We start from the raw sequence: 24,092 nt of genomic DNA on the forward strand, positions 1-24,092 counted from the left end.
TCAATTTTCACATTCACCTCCCCTTCTATTTGTACATATATAAAGCCAGATTAGACTTAATGCCACTTCTGTGTCTAACAACAATTATGCCTTTAATAAGATAGGAACAAATGATATATTATCTTAATCATGTTAGGAATTTGAGTTCTTTTTATGAAACAAAGTTGAATTTTTTATGCCCTTTGTGACAATTGTTACTTAACAGCCTATATGTTTGGATATTGCAGTTTATGCAAATGTTCATGTTCTATAAATTTTAGATTTATCTCCATTTATCATTCCGCATGTTCTAATACAGAGACATTATGGTTTTGCATGTGACTCTGCACACAGCCTAAAATATGATTAGGACACCTTTCATTTATTTATACCACGGAGAAAAGGATAGAGGGGGGAGAACGGCTTTTGCAAGGGCCAGATCCTCAGCCTCCACAAAGAGGAGCGTTGCAGAGCTCTATCTCACTGCGCTGACATAAATCCATCTGATAATTTGGTCTTTCATTTGCTGAAGTTAAATTTTAAAGGATTAAAGTTTACGAGCGAACCCAGGCTTCATTCTGTACTCTAAAAGCAGTTGCCAACTCACTGTATATCACACTGTAGAAACGCTTACTCATGAGAGTAATTATTGCTAATATGAGCTCTCCTGCAGAGAGACAAGGAGATCCTTTGCACGCACAACAGTTTTGGTCTGAAACTCATTTAAGAAGAGCAATGATCGTTTACGGCCATAAAAATACATAGGAAGGAATTCCCAGCGCTTTCTCATTTTTCTGTTGGGAAACTTAAAGCCTCTTGAATTTGGAGAGTGGGAAATGTAGATCGTACGTCATAGTTTGATTCCATGTAAATCACTACTGGTGTGTTGACACCCAAGAAAGGACACTAGTGTATGCCATCTGAGAAGCTGGCCCTTTGCATGGCCAAAAAAAGAAAACAACAACTATAATAATACACTCAAAGCATCCAAGCTCTAGAGCAGGTTCAGTTCGGCTTCGGACCTCTCTCACACGAATTACCAGCGGTGTTTCAGATGGGTGCTAAACTAAGGAGAAATATTGGGAATGAGAATGTCCCCATGCTTTCTTTACACAGGTAAACCAGCATACATTGAGTTCCACTGCCTTCATTATGGAAACTGCATCTGTAACAACTTTGCAACCAGGCAGTACCTGCCCAGGAAAGCTGTCTCCTTCGGAGAGCTTGCAGCATTGATCTGGAAGATGCTATTATGGTGTCTCCCACCCATGCCCACAGGATGCTCTCACTCATTCAGGTAGGCACTCTCTCTGTTTTCCATGCACTGTAGAAAATGCTGATGAAGATCCAGGGAGGGGCCAATACCAAAGTGAACCCCATTAAGACCAGAGCTGCCTTCCTGTGTGTTTCATTATTAATACTGAGCTCAATTACTCTGATTTCTTCTGTTGATGAATAAGCAGCACCAGAACCAAGTCCCTGGCTGATATCCATTTGTCTTTGCTTATAAGTGTTAATGTGATCCTGTTCCTTTAAAATCAAACTCCTGCTTCAGTCACTTTACATCTTTGCAACAATAACTGTCTTTTCACTAATTGGTTCTGTGTAAATGAAACAAGCTGAAAAACACTGTGGCACCAATAAATATTAATAAGTTATTGTTTGTTTTCTTTACCTTGCTTATGAATTCATACAAAGACAGTGCTAAGACATTAACTCCAGTCTATTAATTGCCACCTGATAATTGCCACCTGATACTTTTCTCCTGGATAATTAGGTACCCATTAGTTCTAATCAAGTAGTTACTTAATTATTGCAGTAATTAGTCTAATGGACTAGCAAATTGAAGCTTTATCACTTTTGGATACTTAATGTTCCTGACAGAGTACTTCACAAGTGTCAGGGTTCCTGATTCAGCAACCTGCTATCCACAAACCCCCTGTTGCCACCACCACCCCATCCACGCTGCTCCCCAGCCACTTCCTGAAACCACTCATGTCTGAAGCCAGAGGCAATATACATTGGAGTCCTTCTTCCTTCTCGTTTCCCTTCCCACTCCATCTATGCCTCCCCTCCTGTGCTCTTACTGCTCATTCCACGCCAAAAGAACTTTGTTGGGAAATTAAATAATGTCTTGGCATGAAGATCACATGCATTAGGCTGTACGGCAGCACGATTCAAAGGAAGGAGCTAATGTTGGCAGGTGTGGGAAGAAAAAAGCAACTGTGAGGGGAGAAATAATAAAGTGCATTCATGAATACTCAGATGCAGCCAGGCTTGTGGAGAAATAGGGAGAGGAGCAAAACCGACTGGTGGTAAATGAAGGCATGGCTCCAAGGTCTGAAGCTGGTAATAGGTCTCTCTTTCATTTTTGAATCAGAGAATCTAACATATTTTTACAGAAATAAAAATAAAATGGAAACTATTTTCTGCCCATGGACTCTGTAGCACAGAGATTGGGTGGTAAAGTGATCACTAGCATTTCTCTGATCCATGTTTTTATGATTAACTTCATACTTAGAACTGAAGGGCTGTCAATCCTACATGTAATACTTCCATGACATTCATTTCAGAAAGGGCATGTGAAATGCCATCCTCACACCTCTGTCCATGTACCCGTCCATATGTTGTCTTTGTGGATTGTGCTTGCTTTTGGATCTCAGTTTGAGACAGGCATAGACATTTAGGAGCAGCACAGCATTAAATGTGGATTTCTGTCTCTCATTGATCATCTGATCCAGATTCTCTCAAGACTTTCATGTCAGATTTGTATCAGAATTGATCATCAAGCCCCTTGGCAAGTGTCATCTGCCCCAGGCGCTGCAATGTGTATCGTATAAAAGCTCACTGTACTGGGAAGGGGAGAAAAGGGGGGGAAAACAGAATAGATCCTGCACAGAAATAAAGAGTTTAACTCCATTCAATAACGCTTGACAACTTGCTAATGGTTAAACTACTTCACATATGTGGTAGGATTATGTATTCTGAAATAGATGTATTTCTCTTTCTTGATCAGATATCTCATATTTCCATTACTGCTAGGTCTGTAGCAGAGTCTAGGGTTTTGTACAGAGAAGGGCTTCCGACTGTGCCTTGACTGAGTCCTGAAGGACGGGCAGGGTTTCCAACCAGCCTTGGCTGGTTTCTTATGGATTGGAAAGAACAGTGAGAAGTAAAGGTTATTACTCCTCTGGGTTTTATAGAAGCATTTGAGCAGAAGGGACCCTTAAACGTCATCTAGTCAAATTTCTCTGCTCTGGACAGGGACGTCTACAGCTCAGTCAGGTTGCTCAGAGCCCAGTCCAGCCTGGCTTTGAATATCTGCAAGGATGGGGCACAGAACAAAGCAAAGTTTTACATTGGATCAGAGCTCTATCATGCTTCAAAACTGCTCTTGGCCATATAAGGCATACTCATAAACCAAAATATACCCTATACCCCAGTATCCTGACAAACATCAGAATTTTATTTACCTAGAATTTTCCTCAGCACGTTCACATTATCAGAACTGAAAAGTCAACAGTTTTCATGGGAAGCATAAATAAATTCTCCCAATTCTTCTTACTGTATGAAAAATAGAGTCCTGTTCCAGTTACATTATACTCTTACCCAAAACACAACAGACTGTGACAAAGAAGTCACCAGCTCGTGAGTTTTCTGCCATAGCTCCACATGCATCCATCACAATTGGCTGCATATGCTCATTTACTCTGAAGTTACTCTTTAGGTAACAGTCAATAAAACCTTATGCCACTATTGAAAAATCACACTACAGAACTGCTTAAACACCTGCGTGAGGCCACTGAGCAATAACAATCCCATGCACTCAAAGCAAAATTAGGTAAAGCATACTTGTCCCATTAAGAAAACATATTGCTTGAAACTACAGTGCCTCAGGATGCTTAGATTTTGCTCCATAGGATACAACTACCGTCCGACCCAACACAGGACCTGCACTGACATGAGTTCAAGTGGCTCAAACTGCTGTCTCTGTTGAAGGCTCCTGGCAGAAGAAATTTACCACTGAGTGCCTCATCTGACTTCCCAGCATTGCTCTGACTTCTCTGACCTGCTAAGAGTAAATTCGGTCCAAATCTGGACCAAAAAAGGGTGTGATGGCAGAAGGGCAGCAGGCTGGGGGGTCCGTCCAAGGGTCTCCCTCATGCTGTGCCCCTGGTGGGGCTGAACAGAGACCATCTGTCTCCAGCGCTATTGATCCAACACAAGCACTAAATTCATTTTAAGGATGCTGAGAGAGCAAGAAAACTATATGTGACAGATGTTAGTCACGTTGCTTAATGTACTACTCGAAGGTGTTCAGATGCTCTGGTGATGAGGGTGCTAATAAAACCAATGCAGAATAGAATGAAACAGGCTAAGGGAGGATTTTTAGATTTATAAAGCTAAAAAGGGTTTTTAGCTTGAGGGGGGATTAAATGTCATACTGTCCACATCATCAATTTTCCCTCTGGATTTGACTTTGAATCACTTGCGCAGTTCTTCAGCAGTGACATGGCAACAGGCAAATTAGAAGACAAACTGAGAAAACCTTTTATGTTGGAAATACCAGGAGAAACAGTCCAATGATTATTGAGAGAGGGAGATGCAGAACTCATTAAGGCAAGATGACTTGGAAAGATAATGACAGTGTTGCATGCAAAGGAAAAGTAGGGGAAAAAAAGAAGCATAAAGAAGCAAATTCCTTAGCACTCCTTCCCTATTTCTCTCTATGCACTTTCTAGCACTTCATTTCACAAGCTCAGTAGGCAATCAATTTTAGCTTGTATCAATTTGGCAATTTAAGATCTCCATAATAGTTTAGACCACTCCTGTTCAATGGGTTGCACAGCTTTTGGGAAAGGCTGAGTGCTGTTCTGGGGAGGCAAGATGCTTCCAATTTCCAAGACAAAGGGAAGGAAAAATCAGGGAGGTGAGATGCTTCCAATTTGTCTGTCCAAATCTAAGATTCTTTTATAGAGTGTAGCTTATTATTGGTAAGATCTCAGTCTTCATTTCTTTGAGGAGTTCCTTGAGCACTGCTTTCATGCTTCACCATTTTCTTGCTTTTGTGCTCATGGAACAAATGCCAGCCAGGAGGACACAGGAGACAAGAGAGACCAAAGATAATTGTTCAGCCTTATGCCTCTAAACAAAGAAGGGTTGCTTATCTCTATGGGAAAGTTGTAGCCAAGTATCTACAGGGCAGCATACAGAACACCCCATGAGCACTTCTGGTAAGCACTAAGTGCAAGATACCTTGCAGAAAGGCAATAGAAATTAGCCTTAAGAGAGATGCCAGAAGTGGGGGGTACTGATTCACAGGCAGTCTGGTTCTTGCTTCCATTCCCTGATTCACAAGCAGCTGCAATATGATGACGATAAGAGCTTGGTGCCCAATAAGTTCAGAAGAGCCCTAATGACCTCAGGGTTAAAACTGAGAAGGAAGGAAGGAAGATCAATCATTCTGAAGTCTGGACATAAGAATGGCTGAAGTCCTGGATTGAGGGATCTTTGCTTTTTGTGTAATTTTGGTTGTTTCTTTTTTGCAGGTTCTCAGCTGCCTGTCAGACTGGGCCATGATGAAACTCAACATCTTGCAGAGACATAAAATGGAAAATAGGCAACTCATCAGAAAAGTAGCAGCTGTTTTACACCATCACAAAACAAAATCATCATACACTAAAAACTAGATTTAGCAGTTTAAAAGAGCCGCTAACACAAAATTAGCTGGAGACAACAGCGTGATTTTGTAACTGACAGTGCTTCATTCAAACGCCCTAATTCATGTAAAAACTACTTAGCAAACATTAAACGCCTGATGCTTTTGGAAAGGAGAAGAGCATTCAGACTTTCAATGGCTGCTTAGGAAGAATGCATAGATTTATTACATCTTTTTTTTTTTCTTTTACAAATTTTAAATAAGCATCATATCAAAAGTACCACCTCTTAAATACCAGTGATGCTACAGTCCTCCTGACAGAGGGAGACACCATCCTTTATTGGTGAGCTATTGTGTTTACTGGGGGCTGACACCTGTAGAAAGGTTGTACGAGGCTTCTGTGATGAATGAGATGAAATAAGAAGGCCGTGAGCACTTTGGATCATCAAATACTTCAATAACTGGATATGGCTGTTCATACAACCGTAAGTTCATACACATGGAGAGGATATAAAGAAGCAGCTGCCTTCTGAATGAGCTTTCTGTTGCCTTCTCATACGTGTACACAATCTGTTCTAAATGCCACACAATCTTTCCTTTGTCCCAGAGGTATTTCTCATTGAGGATGAAAATTTCCCTGTGCTATTGCTATGTCCTGCCCATAGCTAACACAGCTTCTGAAGGTTAGAAACTTGCCTGGCAAGAAATGTATCTAAGCCTATTGCTACCAGAGTGTATGTGGCTTGGCCAGAGACCTGTCATCTAGCAACCATGAAGGGATGATTTTTGATTGCTTAGAACTAGATTTAAGTTGTCCATATGACTACTAGGAGAAGAACTGGGTTTATTTTTTCTTTTCTCCCAAATCAATCTAACGATAGCATCTAGTGCATTTTCCCTGCCTGTGGAACAGGCTCAACTCCATTGTCCTTAACAGTCCCTGTGGGTTTTGTAAAGTTAATAGCTTAGAAATAGCTTGGAAGATTAATAATAATACATACGTGTCAAGAAGGGAATATTACCACTGACAGTAATAGCAGTTATGTTTGTGTAGATGAAATCCACATGCTTTTCAAGAGAGGCAGGTCTCTGACAGCTCCTTTCTGACCTGAGTTACTGGGAGCACATGCATCATTCAACAAAACAGCGCTGTCCTAGCTGAGGTGCTTCCATGTCTCTGCAGTGGTAAACCCCTTTGCACTTCTAGTCTTGGGTGATTCTCCCATCAAGTCTCATCCAACTGCTGCCTGACAAAGCAGTCCTGGTCTGGATACAGAATGAGGGAGGGATAAATATTAAGCTGAAGCCTGGCTATTTGTTCAGTGCAGACAAGTTGTGGCCCTGAAGAAGTCTTTTACCTTCCAATAAATTGAAGGGGTGGGGGTGTAAAATGTTCCACATCCTTCAAGGTTATTTTTATTTAGATCCCACTCTTCAAAAGACTATATATATGGATGCAAGAGTCAAGGTGCAATCCAAAGTCTGAGAAGTTATAGACTCCTTGAGACAGTCTCTGATGGATCTGAATTTTTCAGCTAAAGAACATCTATGCTCTTGACCTGAGACCTAGATTTCACATTTCAGGAATTAAATGAGCATCATTTTCTAAAAGACATTAGACCAAGGCTGGGCTACACAAAAGATAGCTTCAGAATTTAGATGAAGACACTGACATGACAAGGAGACTTAAAACCTGACATATTTTGCTTCTGTTGGAAAGCCATACTTGGTTTGTTACACCCCACTGTGTCTTCTTATGTGCAAGAGGCAAAGGAAAAGTGGAAGTTGTTTTGGACTGAGCATCTCAGAAGGCAGAAGGCTCAGTGACCTAGATGATCTGGCCTTGTCTTAAATTACTCTCTCCCCAATTTATCCTTAGACTGTGCCAAAAACCTGCCAAAGTATAATGGAAATGTTTGCGATCCCTGCCAAACTGTGAAGCCTCTGGCTCTGAGATATTTCAGATGTCTTGATTAGTCTGAAGGAGATGGGCCTGAAAATAAGGGAGTGTGAAAGGAAAAGAAAAGTATTTCCTACCTGCAGCTGCAAAGCTGGGACTCATGTCCAAGCGTTTGTCTTGCTCCTTCCATACAGACAGATGGACTTTCTCAGGATAGAGTTCAACCTGCTTAAAAAAAAAAAAAAAAAAAGTTAAAATTAAAATTAAAAAAAAATCATGATGGGGCAAGGAGACAAGAGCCTCCTCCCACAAAAGGACTGTATTCAGCTACAAGCAGTGAACCCCTCACCTTTTCCTTGATGCAAACGCTGACATTTTTGCAGGCGTGTCCCAAAATAGGGTTTTTCCGGAAGGCAGCCAGCTGCCCAGATGTGCCACTGCTGCAGTCCTGAGGAGATGAACAGAGGACCTTGCAGCAAGCAAGGAGCAGAGCCTATGAAGAGACTGACTGCTCTTGTTTCAGATCAGATGGATGGCTCTAAATGACCTGGAAAGATGTTCCCAGAGCTCTGAGCCACAGCATTAAGAGCCAAGACACCACTAGCACTTCTGAAGTTGTTATTAGTGACTGAAGTAGCACTTGTCAACTGCGACTACAGTTTCAAGCAATAGTTTAACAGCATCAACTTGAAGTAAGGTTATATCTCTGTGTGCCTGGTGTGCTGCTGACACTTAAAGGAAATAATTGGTAGACTTAGAGCAAGGGCAGACGCCAGAGGTAGAACAGTGGTAGAGGTTGGATACTCAAAGCATAATTCAACAATTCTGCATGAAACAAGAGCTGAGAATCCATTGTATGCCCTGGCATAAAAGGCACAAGGAAGCTGTAACCCAGCCTGCAGAAAGTGCTCTGCTCTGTAGTCATCAGCTGTGCTGCTCGGATGTTTAAGGGCTCATCTACAGCTGCAGTCTGCAGCCCTGTCCCAATGAGAGGACAAAAACATGTTGCCCCTTGCAGTTCTTGGCTGGCTTTTTTGGAAAGCACGTGTAATGCAATCTCCAGCTGATTTCTGGCTTCAGGACAGCAAAGCCAAGAGAAAATATATGGGTATATGTGCTTGTGTGCTGTGGAAAAGAAGACAGGAAATTGTCTGGAATGAAGCGCTCAGTCTCATTTTACCTGTAGCTTGGCTGTGGGATGCTAAAATAGAGGAATTAGCATGCAAATCCAGCAGTCCCTTGGCTGTCATCACCTTCCAATTAGCTGCATTTGATTTCGGTGGGCGCTGATGGATTGTGTCAGCAGGTGAGGCAGTATGAGGAGAGGTGCTCTGGCTGCCACAGGCAGTAGAGGGCTGTGTGTGTGCCTGCTTTTCCCCTATGCTGCCTGCTGGAATGATGCTGGCTGCCAAAAGAGAAGCACCAGAGGAACTGATTCTGATTTGAGTATGGCCAGCAGGGTTTCAGCAGACCATGCTATAGCTGTACAATGTATGTGAATTAGGAGGATGTCTTCAAAGCGAAGAGTAGCTTGTGTTTGGTGAAACAATTTGACGAAGCAGAAGAACTGCCATGAGAAAAGGGCTGCCAGGGGAATGTAGCCAAGACAGATGTGACTTGGTCACACCAATAAGTTAGGGAAATTGCATTTACAGAGCAATTTTAAAGCACGGGAATATGATCCAATTTGTTCAGAAAATGGGATGTTTCCATGAATAAAAGCAAGCAATCCCAATCCTCTGCAAGAGTTTTAGTTTTGTGGAGGGCTGGAAAATTCAGCATCTTTTCTGTTTGTTCTTTATGAATAAAACTCTGAAGGAAACAGACACATTTTTGGATAAAAGAAAAAAAGCTCAGAATAGATTTATGAGTCATTGTCATAGCAATAATATTTGGGTTTGTACGCATAGGCAGGATTGCCAAGAGAAAAGTATGGGAGCAGAAGAGGCAAAGGATTATTATCTGCAAAGTCAACACAAAATTGGAGGGTGGGGATGGAGGTGAAGGGCCTCCTTCAGCCAACAAGAGCAGCATCAGTGAAGGACTGAGTCACAAATGCGCAGAATTCACAGAGCAAGAGAAGACGTCAAAAGTGGCTGATGGGTCAAAAGCCTGAGGCTGGCACTCTGCTCTTAGCTTTTGCCCAAGAAGAAATAGGGGAAGATTTTTTTTGAGAGTTATTTCAGTTGGAGGTATGATTGGCTACAGAGGACAAAGGAGGTGGAGAAAGAAAACTGTATAAGCCTAGAGAGGAAAGGGAGCTCCAGAGATGCATATTAGACAAGGAGAAAAACTTACAACTTGAAAAAATAAAGCACATTATTGCGAGAGCTGAAATACAGAGAACACTGACAGGTTCAGGAGTATGAGAAAAAAATTGAGAGGGGAAACCGAAGATCAGGACTTGAAATTAGACTTCTAGGTTATAAGGATATAAAAAGAAAAATGCTTGACACTGAGATGGCAGAAGGAGGAAGAAGAGCAGAACAACTTGATTCAATTTTCACTTCAGAGAAGTCAGCAAGAGCATCCAGAGTTTATTTGTAGAAGCAGCCATGTAGTGGCAGTGAGGTCTTCATATCTCATGTTGGATGATGGGGCACTGGGCAGCCTGCTCTGGTTGGTGACAACCAGCCCATGGCCAGGGTTGGGGCTGGCTGGTTTTAAGGTCCCTTCAAACCTAAGAATCTGTGATTCTAAACAGTCACTAAAGCTCTAGAGAATATGCAGATATAATAAACTATATAGCCTTTACACTGAAGTACAGTGGGTACTTTCAGAATTTTATGGTATGTATTTAAGTCACACCTTCACCTCAGGATCTTCTAAACTCTATGAACTATTAGCAGCTGGAAATGAAAAATAAGAAAAAACTTGCAGGAAAAATATTGCAATTCCTATACAAGCTTGTAAATACTGGTATTGTAGTGTGCAGGTGGGAGCATGTGTTTTATAATTCCAGAAAGTGACAGGTAGGGGAGCTCTTATAAATTTATTATTATGCAGTAAAGCACACCAAATATAAGAAAATATGCTTAGTTTAGCGTAGGGAAAAAGAGAACAAAAAATTATTTTAGAACCTGTCCTCTTTTGTAGAAATTGGGCTGGAATTTAACAATATATGTCAAGTGAGGTAATTGTTTAGTTCTAAAGTAAAATTCCAGGGAGTACCTTTTACATTTACACATGAATGGTGAGCCATCATCTTAAGCTGACCATGAATTTCTAATTTTCCCCCCACAAAATCTTTCTTTTCTTACTTCTGCAATGACCTGGCGCACACACATACTAAGACTTCTAACGTAAACAATATCTTCAACTTGTTCATCTTCCTCTAATTTATTACATATAGAGTGTGCCATAAATGAAGGCAAAAAGGGGAAAGTAGAGGAAGAAGTAAAAAAAATGCAATTGGAAGCAGATGTTAGAAGCTGGGACCAGGGTTGGAGGAGGAGAGGACAATGTTAGGAGACAAAAATTGCTCATACATGGAGAAGTGGAGCTGGAGTGGACCAGACAACTCACCAGGATGGGAGCAGAGGATATTCCAGCTGCAACCTGAGCTGCCAAAATGGAGTCACATTTATTCTAAAAGCAAGGAACAGTGAGAGAAGAATTTAAGCTACTGTTAACAACGACATCCTGTTTACCTATGGCGATAGTAACGATGGGACTTTGAGCTCTGCGTCATCTCTTACGACTGCTTTTGATTACCTTAAAACAGAGGATGCCAAAGGAGCTTAGAAGAGCACCTTCGGCACCTGCCCCAAAACAGGACTGCAGATCTTTCCCGCGTCTCGCTGAGATTGAGAGCTTCTGTCCTTGAAATGTTAAACTCATTATCTGGAAGGTGTGGACAGTGTCGTGTCTCAGAAATCCAGCGCCCAGAAGAAATCTGACAGAAGTGTGTCACAGGGTGGGGTGTGAGGGGGGAACTCCTGAGAAATGTTGAGCGCGTGTCTTTTTTTGGCAAAGGGTGCTGGCCGGACTCGTCAGCTGATAGCATCCATAGAGCTGGAAGACTGAAAATGAACTGCATTGCAACAGAGATCTCACCACTGAAACAGCACACTGACATTTATATTAGCTCTGTTTGACATGACCTGACGGGCTCGGCTGGGTTGAAGCCATGCCCGTGCAGCATCCACCTGCTTCCCCCTTCCCCAGCCCTTTGCCATATGCCCTTCTCTCTGTCCTGGGAAGGAAGGAGATCCTACCCAGCCCACTGCTGTTAGCTGCAGGAAAGGCAGCTCCTTGGCCAACGACACAAAGCCAAAAGTGGAAAGGTGAAGAAGTAGAAAATGCTGTCGTATGCATAGACAGTGCTCTTATGCTTCCCTGACTGTGGGGAGACTGACAAGCTCAAGAAGAAACTTGGTGGGGTCAGGAGATTTTCCCCTCCTCCAGGCTATGCTGTGCTTTGATACTGAACTGAAGCGACCTCGATGAAGTTACCTGATTTACCTGGAGGTGGTAGGGAGAGAATCCTCTCCAATAAATTGTATCAATTTAACGGGGATCATATATGAGAGAAAGGGAAGTCCAAGCCCTCGGTCCCCGGGGCTACTTTGGGGGCTGACTGTCAAGGTGTGTTTTTTATTGTGTGTACCGCTTGTCTGATGATAGGAACTAAATTGAGAAGAGGCTCATTTCTCACAGGCCACTGAACAACCAGAATGTGCTAACTGTCATACGTAGGAAGCACTCAGGTGTCGGGATTGTCAAGAGAGAAAGTGCAGCGCTTTTTATTAACTGCAAGAGCAATCAGCTCTGTCTGGGTCTGCTCAGTCTTGTGGAAACACATAGTTCACACTGGGCAGTGCTCAGAGGCTTAACACAGGTATCAGCACTGAGACTCCAGTAATAACTTCACATTAGAGCTGATGCATTATGGACTGTTGCATAGTCACAATTATACTGATGGCACCTTGCAGCCTGATCTCTGACTCAAAGGCATTTCTTAAGTCTGAACAGGTTCAATACTGCACGATTCAGCTGTGTATTTAAACACTATTTTGTCTTGCATGGTTGATGGAAAGGCTGACAAGATATTTGTTGCCTGCTCAGAGGGTGGGTATGCTGGATCAGGCTCAGAACTCAGTAAATGTCCAAATGTAGTGCTTGATCTAGCAGCCAGCATCTCTACCTGTGGCAGAAGGTTTGGAACTAGATTATCTTCGAGGTCCCTTCCAACCCAAGCAGGTCTATAATTCTTGGTTTCTACAACATGTGCCTACTTCAAGGTAATATCCTGGCCAGGCCTCATGGTGCATGGTAGAAAAACACTGAAAAGAAAGGCAGTGAGGAAGATGACATCAAAGCACTGGTGGCCGCTTCCTCAGCTCTGCTCAGTCCTTCCCTGAAAGCTGTAAAAATGATTCCAAATTTTTGGAGGGTTAAACGTGATTCTGGAATAAATTTGATGAGCTTAATTTGAATTAAATTTGGACTAAATTCAACCACAGCTGAAAAAAAAAACCAAAACCCAAAAACCAACACATTTCTGTAAACTAGTTCTCATAGTAGCAACGTTGCCTTTGCTGGCTCTACGAAGGTTGAACGTATCCAGATCTCATCCTCATTCCTGATACCACACCATTGAGCTGTGCAGGAGAAGCTCTGGGGCTTTCTTTTCTCAGTGAGGAGAGACCCAAACCCCATGACCTAAAGCCATCATCGCAGGTGGGTTCCATGCAGCATGTACACAAAAGAGGCCAAATACCCCAGAATCAGTACGTGGCTTCCTTACCACCTGGAGGTTATCAGAAAGGCATTAAGGGCTCCATCTCTGTTAAGAAGTCAGCACTTAGCTGTGAGCTGCTACACCTCAGAGAGTCGCCTCCAGGACTCTGTGATTCTTGTGGGTCCTTTCCAAGTCAGGATATTCTGTGATTCAATGACTCTGTGAAACAGTACTGGAGGAATCTCTACCTGTTGCTTCATCTAGTAGTTTTCTGCCAGAAATAAGCAAATTATTATTTTTCACTAGCCTAAAATCAGTACACGATTAAGTACATATATGAATATAAGGTTCCAATCTGTGTATTTCACCTCTTTACCCAGAAAAAGCCCTGAGAAGAGCATTAAAGCCAGAGGCCAGCTGAGCCAACTGAAATGTTCACAGCTGACTGCAGCACAGCACTCACTTGCAGGCAAAGAAAATAACCTACTGCACCAGAAAGAGAAAAGTGAAATATCCAAGGCCCACCAGCCACTGCTGAGCCTGAATCTCTCCCTTTTCACATTCTCTCATACTATCTCGTATCACAGAAAACACAAACCCTTGGAGCCCTGCACATGATTCCACAGCCAGGTGGCACACCTTGAAGACAAGAGAAGTAACACATGGGTCAGTCAGCTGTACAGTGGTTTGTGTCCTTAGCAGGTGCTTCAGTGTCAAAGATATTAAATTCAGTTATTTTCAGCTCTGTGCCAAGAACCGAAAAGGCCTGTTCTTCCTTCTCTACCCCCATTCTAATTAAGTTTATAGGCAAGGACTATCAGCTAGGCTGAGGGTTGAGCTGTCAAGTTAAGAGAGAAACGCCAGCAAGGCAAAACCTGCCAGCTGGAAAGACAGAGTTTCTGATGGTGGCTGTACTTTCTGAAAATTATCTCTCCAGTCTCATTTTTCATATGTTTCTCAATATATCTCATCTTTCTCTCTGTCTCTCACATACCCAGGTGCACACAGGCACATGTGAGTTATGTGCTATAGCATCTTGCTTTGGTGGATTGCCTCTGACTATATCAAAATATATATAATATAGCTAAGGGCTCTATCCTTCTTCCAACTACCTCAGTGTAATGCAGACTTCATCTCAGATGATTTGACTCTAGACACAGGCTGTTCTGATTTTCAGCAGGAACTGGCAAGACCATATCTGCAAATCATCCCTGCACACATCTATGTGCTTGTTCCTTGGTACAGCAATTATTGGGTTAATTGTAGTAGAATCTCTACAATTAGTCAACTTTCTCAACAACCCTAGAGTGAAGTAACTCGTACCTTTAGAAAGGGTGGCTGAGATGCAAGAATAATGAACCATTGATTAAGATCTTGAAAATATTCAGGAGCAGAGCTAGATTTCAGCCCCGAGAACGGCGGATCACTGCCCTCTCTGGAGCACCTCATGGAACCGGGCCCCCAGCAGGCATTGCTGGCTGCCACATGTGCTGCTTTCCTCCTGGCAGAAACAAAAAATCTTTTCTATTTTTTTGCGAGGTCTTTGATTCAAATCCTTCTCAAGCCAATATAGTAAAGTCCAAATTCTCTTCTATTAGGTCCTGATAAACAATGGGAGCATTTGAACTTATAAGTGTGAAATGTAAAAACCCATCAACCTTAAGGCAGCAATAAACAGAAGCAGAGAAACAATTCTCAGTTTAGTGCCTTACTACTGGACCTGGCTACATCACTCTGTATCCCATGCAATTCAGAGCTGGAAAATGCATCACTGTGATAATCATCACAATCCAGCTTAATCTAGAGCACTTAGCACATCTACTTTAGTATTTACCAAGGAAATTGGCAAATCTCCCTCTTGAGATGGAGGAGTAAGGACAGTGCTGGAAGTGCCATGGGCTATGAGAAGCACTGGCTTTCAGTCCTAGTGGGTTTGCAGCTCTCAGTTGATGTTGCTGCAACTGCATGGTGTAAAATTGACTCAGATTCCGAACCTCATCTGTCATCAGATTTGTTGCACCTCCTACAGCTTTTTACTTTACATCCAGCGTTTACTCAGGCCTCAGTCCCAAATGACCTCTGTGAGACTGGCTGACACTATAGCAATCCAGAGGCACCTGCACCAAAAGGCATAAGGCCCTAGCATCTGTGGTATGTTCCCTTTCTCCTGTTGAATTGTCCTTCAGGACTTCACCTGGTCTGAACATGCAAGTTCAACAAACTGGAGGATGATGTGATCTGATTACTACATCTCCTAGATCTGCCATTGCACTGCAAAGCCCAAAATGGAGTCCCAGATTTTTCATAAGGAAAACTCCTTCAACCAATCCCGCTAACACTGTGATGCTGAAGAGTTTCCCAAAATTACAAAAAAAAATCAGACAAGGCTGAAGGGAAAGAGATACAAGAACTGAGTGGTAAAAATCTTCTTAGGCAGATAGCAGAACAGGGAACCTGCAGAAGGAGTGTCTATACAAGATGTGGGGCAGAGGGAAGATGGGGCCCTTTGGAAGTTGAGCAGCAGATCTTTCCTGCTACTACTCTGTTTTGCAAAAAATAAAAATAAAAATAAAGGAGGGTTGGAATGGCACGGTTGCATGGATGGCATGGTTAAAAAGTCTTCCTTTAAGCATTACTGGTAGGCAAGACAGAGAATCAGGTCCATGTGATGTACTGATACCCTATTTAAGTAAAATCAAAAGACTGAGGATCGGGGGGCAGTTTAGATCTCCTCATGAATGACTGAGGTTTAAGATGCTCTGTGATATAATCCGGACAATCTATCATCTCCGTCCCCCCCACAGAGAGGATAATTAACACGGTAAAATGCAGGAGGCTCAGTGCACCCCTTTCTGATGTCAGGGGCCCATTTTAAGGTCAATGATTGAAATGCTCCAATGGTGTCAGCTGAGCTTTTGCATCCGTTGCTAGGATTTTACTCACCAAGGACTCTTAAGGTGATGTATGTTCATTAGTTTACAGGAAGATATAATTACCCATCCAAACTGCACCATGTTTCATTTGCTACTAACCTTCTGATTCACCTAGGTAGGTGGCAATGAGTGCATTTGCTAACTGGTGATTACCAAATTAGTTGCATGATAAACCTTTTTCAACATACCTTTTAGGGGAAAAAAAAAAAAGTAAAATGAGTAATGAGTTGATCTTTTCCTTCAGCATGCCATAATTTTTATTCATTTAACTTGAGCCAATTTATTAGGGGAGAGAGGGAGAGAGCTTGTGTTCCTTTGCACTTGCATTGCAGAAGAGACAAACAAAGGGAAAATTTCTGAATGTGGTTATATTTAAAAATTCACATTAATTATAAACCCACACACTCTTCGTAAAGGCAGGGGCTACAGCCTGGCTGGGGGAGGGAATAGGGGGTCATGTATAAATTGTCTCCCAAGGACCCCACTGAAATTTCCATAGCGTTCACCATATGACACTGATGTGTGAAAATTGACATGAAGATTTGAAAATTGGGACCGAGGGAGACCAAGCATAAAATAACTTCAATTTTGCGCTTTCTCTGTCTCTCGGAGGAATAGTGCAGTGGACTGACCAACACAACACAAACAAGCCAAGAGGAGAGAAAAAAAATATTCAGGGAGAAGGATAGGAGTTATTAAAGAGAAAACACACTCCTCACTCACTGAGAGAAAGGATGATCAATGGATTTAGTCACAGGGAAATTCAAGCAGAAAATTGCTGCTGTTTTTTATCTGAGAGGCAGAAAGTTTAACCAAACCAGAATTCTCTCGACTCACTCCTAGGCAAACAGTGAAAAAAACAGAGCTTTGTGAAATGGTAGAAGTGAGTGTTTGTGCACGTGTGTGTATATTTTTGAGTGTGATTTTACAGTTTTATGATGCCAAATGAATTGTTATACAGAGCCCTCACCTCCAGAAGTCTGCGACTGGGAAGATTTTATAAGGTGTTTATAATCTGCCATGAGATTGAAAATCCCAGCAAAATTAGAAAGCCAACCCCATCTAGTGTGAATAGCCATCAGATGGAGTCACTGCACTCAGCTGCTAACACACAAGTTCTATTCCTTCTTCAGAATGAGGGCAAACATGTAAAATCACCAATAATAGATCAGGATAAGTAACAAAACATTTGAAAACTAAATGTTTTCGCTGTGCCTCCTGTACTAAAGGGTTTAACATTTTATTCTGGGAAGATTGGCACTGTTTTAAAATGCTATATACTTTCTCTCAGTTTGTTCTCTTTGGGATGCTCTGTGGTGCTGAGTGCAGCTTTTTTGAACTGAATTTTGGCATTCTGGAGGCTCTTGCTGGCACTTCTGCTTACAAAAAATCAAGTAAGTCTTGGGACTTGCTGCTAGTGGTTCCCAAACCAGATCATTATGCAAAGGCAGGAGGTACCAGAGCATCACTGAACTGTGGAAATAACAGCATACTTCATCTCCTGGAGTTTAACTGCTATTCTGGGAATAGATGTCCATAATTTTCTTTGCACTGGTTAGCTGTTCAATAGTTCACATCCTCAGATTATTGGTCAAAATGCCTACCAGAGTTGGAAATACTCTTTAGGCTCTCAGCAGGACCATCCAACACTACAGCACTGTGATGTGGACAGACATACATCCTATATGTAAACTCATGGATATTTCTTAAAACCTAGACCCGTTATAAGCTGCATCTTAAGAAAACACATCTGTGCAATCTGTTCTAAGTAGATACCCAGCACTCACCATCACCACTATTGCAGAAGTTCTATCATGTTCCTTCTGCTGCCATTTTCCTTTGTGGATCACAAGTTGCTTGCTATTCTCTGTTACCCCAAAGATCTCTGTAAGACAATGGAGATTTAAGTCAGTACATTTTTGTTGTGGAAGAAAGGCTGTGAGTGTAGATAGATACAAACTGTAGACTGCTTTAGCTCTAAAACTGGTTGTTCTGTAGGTCTTAATATCATTCTCAGTCAGAGAGGTTGCACTGTACAGTTGAACACTGAACACTCTACTGCCTCACCAGACAATTTTTCTCAAGCTTACTTATTTTATTTAGCACATAAGGTTCCTTGTGCTTGCGGATATGATGAGCTACAGGACCAGTGTTCACATGCTATGGATTTCATTTATTACAAAGTGTAGTATAAAATAATGAAAAATAGCTCCAGCCATTCCTTCTCTCTCCAGGGTATCTCAGCACCCCTATGGATGACCGCACACATAGTCAGCTCCATAGAAACAAATGGAGAGGAAATGGCACGGCACTGCTCAAAGCTGGAGGACTGCGCTGGACTGGAAGCATACTTCATCCATAGCTTCTATTGAAGGTTTATTACAGAGGCTACTGGAAAGAAAACAAAAAAACATTTATATTTTTTGGGGAAAAGATGGGCCTTATAGGTACTGGAGAGCAGGCAGAAAGGAGAATTCTCTATTACAAAGGCCTTTAGAAAGTATTTATCAATAAACACCTTGAGGTGTTTCCAATAGCTCCAAATGGAGAATACTCTACGACTCATAGACTGACTAACACAAGAGATGCCCGTCATTGACTCTTAATGCTCTATGGAGCATGAAAACAATGGCAGGAAAATAATATGAAAAGGCCTTGCAGGTAATTTCACAGGGTAACAAGGAATGCCAGGCTCATTCTAATTACTGACACTATGGACATTTAAATGAAATTTGTTCTTTATAACATGCCTGGTATAGAAATGCAGCATTAGATGCCTTTTATGTGCTCTCATTCCATTTGTTAGTTGCACTCAGAATATGTTTTTGGGTTTATTTTTGTAACTGGGAAAATTGGAACACCATATAAAAACAAACAAACTTGAAATTCTTCCAATGATCCCTTCATTCCAGTAGCTGAGGCTTTAAGGAATGCCATGAGAAAACTGCAAGAATTAATAATAGTAACAATAAAGCAACAATAATAATTGCTATTATAGTAATAATAATGTTTTCTTTTTAATATTACATGAACCAAAAATAAGATGCAAGGCCACATTTCATTGTTTTCTTTTATGAGCCTGCTATAACACACTGGCTGTGAGACAGCACTGCCTTGAAATACCATTTGGTACTGTGTGTCAAAGAACCTATCTTTTATTTATATATTTAAAGCTGTTTGCAACCTGCTTTGAACGTGGCAAGGTTGATGCCATCTCCCTTTTAATGAACTCACATTGCCGAGTTACTTTTAATTCACAAACTGTGAGAACAGAATTTGGCAAAATACTTTTACACCACCCAAGGAGTCATTCTGAGGACAAATTTTCTGATATCAGGGTGTCCTCTGTCCTCTGTCTTGTGTTAATGTCTGCATTTCAAATACTCTTCAAAGTACTTGAATTTCTCACCTTTAGATCCTTCTTGATCTGTGTATGACCTTTATGGTTTCTTTCCTCTAAAAGGCCTGCTTCTTCCAATAAAAAGGTGATTTTTAAAAGAATTTGTCTTTATTTGTATATAATCATTGTATAGATTGCATCAAATGCTTTAGAACATACATGAAAAACACTCTTAGCTTTTCACACGCAGTTAGGAGATAGGCGTCTCTCTGTGAAGTTTGAGATGAAATATTCAAATGCAAGAGGAAAAAAACTATATCGCCTACCTTAAAAAGGTCTTCAGAAACCTGCTGGGAAGAGTCTGAAGAGGAAAGATAGGAATGATACACCACCATTTTTGAGAAAGGATGGGATAATCCCATTGGTTACTACTATGCAGTAGTGTTTTCAAGGTTACTTTCAACTCCAGAGCAAATAGTTTGCAAGCTGTCCTGAAGATTTAGCTAGAAAAGAGAGATTCTTAGAAGTGAAAAAAGAGAGTCATAGGCCACTGGGTGCTGTGTAATTGGCACTCAGCCCCAGTCACAGAAGTGGGAGCTACATCCAAGCTTTCTCCATGTTGGAAGTAGGGAATATATTGAAGTTGGAGGCAGTTTAGTGAAAGCTCATTTGGACTACGTAGTTCTGTAAAAATGAAACCACTTTACATACAGCTTCAAAAGTAAGGTTGGAAGCACCAAGTCCCCACAGTTCTGAAATGTTCTATTTAAACAGCATGGAAATTCAGTAGCTTGATTCTTGTGTTTTACTTCAGTTTTTATTTTTTACAAAAGCATCTACATATCTACATTAATGTAGATCTTGCCATATCAGTGTAAAATCACTTTAAAAGCAAAGAAAAAATCAAAATAAAACAGTAGTTGAAGGAAAGGTAATCTTAACCTTCAGATATCTCAGAAGAAATTATTTTGCCAAGCGGGGATCTGCAGTGGGTTAATCAGCCTTTTGCAGAAAGTGAAGGAAGAAAAATCTCTGACTAATCTCAAAGTAGTTGTCATGGGTAAAATCATCAAAATGTATAGAAGAAACAACACTTTTTAGTTTGAATGCATCACATTTTTTACAGACAGAAAAGACTTCCTAAGGACATTCTTGCTATCTTAAATCCCTCAATCTTGCTCAGTGTCATTTCTGAATGAAACCATTGTTGAGGCAACACTGAGTTGAATAGCTCCATCAACCCTCTTTAATTTTCTTGGAGATTATGGGAAAACCTCTATAAATCACTTTTATGACCTCATGAAAAACTTGCAGTTGTATGGCAACACTTGCATGAATTATGAGATAGCCACAACAAGGACCAAAGATGTCAAGGATGCCAAAGCAAAGCTTTTTGTACCCTGGGACATGGCATTGCATTCCTCAAATCTGGTGTTGGCAGAAACACCAAAGGCAGACATGGAATCTAAACTTCTCTCTGTCTCCTAAATGCAAGGCGGGGATTTGGAAAAGCTGGGAAGGCACCGTTAAAATAGCCTTGAGAAGGGTCATTAGTCTGAAGACGTAGCAATTTAGTTCTTCATTAGCATTATAAATTAAGCAGAATATACACATGAAAAAAATACAAAAAAAAAAATTCCAGCATCATATACTTTGTGAAAAAAAGAATGCAGGAAAAATGCTCTTTTTTTTTTCCTTTAAAAAAAGAAAAAAATCCTTTGAAGTTTACACAGTATCTTTTGCTGAGAGACCTCATGCAGTTCCAGTGATTTAGTATCACGCAATAGACTTCCAGTTGGTCTTTCTTGGAATTCCTTCTCAATTACCATGATCTCACAGTGTTTTGCTCCCATGTGTTGAAATCAAAAGTCCCAATCCAAGAATCACCGGGCTTTATGAAATTTCATGGTACTGGAAACCTAAAGCAAAGCCTAAATTTTGCAACTTTTAGATGATAAACTGAGAGACAAACACCTGGAGTGTGTTGGAGCTAGAGACAATTGTACACGTACTAACTAAAAGTTATGTGATTCCAACAGCACTGAAACACTTCATAGCAACAAATTGATTTTGTCAGCACTACTTTCTGGAGGAAAACTGCAAGAAAGGTTCTGGCTGTGCTAGAGAACCCAGGCCAACTTTTCTGACAAGACACTACAATATTTGGCTTTGTGCTTTAATTTTCTACCATAATAATAATAATAAATAATAATAATAATAATAATAATAATAATTAAAAAAAAAGAAGTAAAATATTCTAGTTTTGTCAAAATATTTTTTTTTTTTCTATTATTGACACTAAATGAATCTTGAGATATTTCCTGGCAAGCGTACTGAATGTTTCAATTGTCACCCGCATTCAGAGCAGAGTCAGACTCCCAAATCTCCCCCCACTGCTACTGAATAAAATGTTTATCCTCTATCAATGGCAGCAACATTCTGTTTAGGCAACCCAAACATAACCCCGCGGTGAGTTCCCGGAATAGAAATGGCAGAAGGTCCTGGGTTCAGCCTGAGTGAGCTTTGGCCAGGCTGACATACTCTCACCTCCTTCTGTCCCCCACACCCCAGTGTGCAGAGGGAAGCCACAAATGTCACTCTGAGGCACCCCTGGGGATGGATATTATTGATGTTCTGCTGGCCGTGCTACAGCAAAGTGTCCTGCAGCTGCGGTAAGATGTGGAAAGCAGATTTGCTCTCCTGTTTGATTTCCACTTTCTCTCCTTCCTCCTCTCACTTTGGATAACTCTGCGACTTCTCTTGCACCTTAGAAGTTTTAGTTTGGGATAGAAGCAGCCATTGGATACGAGGAACTGGGGCTCTGTGTTGTGATTCAGACAAGCCCATATTCCATTTTTTTAACTGGTCTTGGCACCTCTCTTTGGAACAGAGAGCTGAGATGATATGCTTTCTGCTTTCTCCATTCCTGAGGTCTGCTCACACTGCTATTTCCCCTAATCCTCTTGCCCAGGCCCTGCTGTTTGAGCCAATTCGCTGAGCTTCTTCTCTCTCTTTTTCCCCCTGCCATTATTCCAGGTGGTTACCCATCCCATTTCACTTCAGAGTGTCACCAGGTTGCTGCCAAAATCTCTTCTGTTTTCTCTCCCGTTGTGTTCACTCTTTCTCTTTTTTTAACTTTTAATCTCAGCCCTGGGTGAGGTGCACTGAGCAGTCATGATGAAGCTTTCAGGATGTTAGAAAGTAAACTGCTGGAAGAGGTCAGCGAGAGCAAAAACCAATAAAGCACAAGAAAGAAGTTTGATACATACGAACAAAACAATTGGTAATGATGTGAAATAGTTGGGTCAACCAAGGGCTGTGCACAAATGAAAAGATTCACCTCCAAACACCTGAAAAGTTTACCTAACCTGCTTTTCCTTGACAGGAGTTAGTCTGTTGCCATGAACCACCGCTAACAGCTTTACACCTTATGTTTATTTGCACATCTCCAGGCATAGATGAGCATCTGGCCATCAGCAGCAGGGTGGATTCTTCTTTCAAAAGAAGCTCCTTAAATCCTATAAGCCTCCTGGCTTCCTTTTCTCTTCCATTCATTGCTGCGTATTACTTGAAAAGTGTGATTTAAGGCCAGGTTTTCAATATTCTCTCTTAGCACCAGAAAAACTGTTGAATTCAAAGGGGTGGCCTCTGATGTATGGGATTGTTCAGTGTAGAGGTGGCCTCCTTGAGCTCCTACTTCATCAGGCAGCCATCAGATAGCGTAGCTCTCGTTAAGGAGGGCAAAATTCCCTATTTGCCAGGCGGGGAAGGTTTGCCTACAAAAGGACGTTGATTTTTGAGATACATTTCACTTCGAGATTTCACAGTTTTACCCATGAGGAAAAAAAATAAAAGAAAGAAAGAAAAAAAACGAGAAAGAGAGAAAGAGAGAGAATTTTCAGCTCAGATTTTCCAATTTTCATGCTTAGAAAAGCAAAGTTTTTTTTAAACTATGCAATGAAAATCAATATCAGGAGTGGTAGCCACAGCATATTAGAGACTATCTCCCTCCTTTTCTCCCTTTCTAAGCTACTGGCTTAGAAAGATGGGAAATATTTTCCTTCCTTTGGTGCTTGCAAGCTGAGACCCTCTGACTCTGCTCTCAGTATGACTCCAGAGGGCAATTAAATGAAATAATATCTTTTGTGGAATTATATTTTCATAAAATTCCTTAGAAAGTACAGAACTTTCTGTTGTTTTGTCTGTCTCAGTGTCATTGCTAGCATACAAGAAAGCACACTGACACTTTCATGATAGCTGTGGTACAATGACCTGAAGGGAACAAAATCCTAGTGCTTTGCTCAGATGGCCAATTCAACATGATTTTTCCCTGCTCTGGGAAGTCAGCCAGACTGCCAGCTGCAGCCCATGCCACCCCTTGTTGGACCTGGAGGGCTCTTTCTTAGACCTCAATGAGAGCAGCCTTTATTAAAAGGAGAATTACAGTATTAATAGGAATTTTTTTTTTCCTAATGACAAAGAACTCGATTTCTTCATACTTGGAAGTGGTTTTATACCCAACTATGCCAATCTCAATATTATCTCAGATGGGTACTTGTTCCCTGGAGGCCCTTAGGGGAATGACCTTATGTCCCTTA

At 41.3% G+C, this 24,092-nt stretch overlaps 1 protein-coding gene and 1 long non-coding RNA gene across 2 annotated transcripts in view; one reads left to right on the forward strand and one right to left on the reverse strand.

Moving 5' to 3' along the window:
- The window catches only part of LOC125698022 (uncharacterized), an 85,720-nt gene extending 62,755 nt beyond the window's left edge, over nt 1-22,965 (forward strand). The window contains exons 3-4 of the long non-coding RNA XR_007379049.1: nt 1,096-1,276; nt 5,529-22,965. This is a non-coding gene — a long non-coding RNA (uncharacterized LOC125698022). The remainder of the gene's footprint in view (nt 1-1,095; nt 1,277-5,528) is intronic.
- LOC125698021 (uncharacterized) overlaps nt 1-24,092 on the reverse strand; it is a 56,406-nt gene that overhangs the window by 5,932 nt on the left and 26,382 nt on the right. The window contains exons 9-13 of the mRNA XM_048955820.1: nt 22,863-23,270; nt 17,942-18,039; nt 11,064-11,126; nt 7,888-7,986; nt 7,676-7,763 (exon numbers count right to left, since the gene is read on the reverse strand). Coding sequence (XP_048811777.1) covers nt 7,676-7,763; nt 7,888-7,986; nt 11,064-11,126; nt 17,942-18,039; nt 22,863-23,049 — 535 coding nt within the window. The 5' untranslated portion in view covers nt 23,050-23,270. The remainder of the gene's footprint in view (nt 1-7,675; nt 7,764-7,887; nt 7,987-11,063; nt 11,127-17,941; nt 18,040-22,862; nt 23,271-24,092) is intronic.

The sequence above is a fragment of the Lagopus muta genome, chromosome 10, assembly GCF_023343835.1.
Source record: "Lagopus muta isolate bLagMut1 chromosome 10, bLagMut1 primary, whole genome shotgun sequence".
Taxonomy (NCBI): Eukaryota; Metazoa; Chordata; class Aves; order Galliformes; family Phasianidae; genus Lagopus; species Lagopus muta.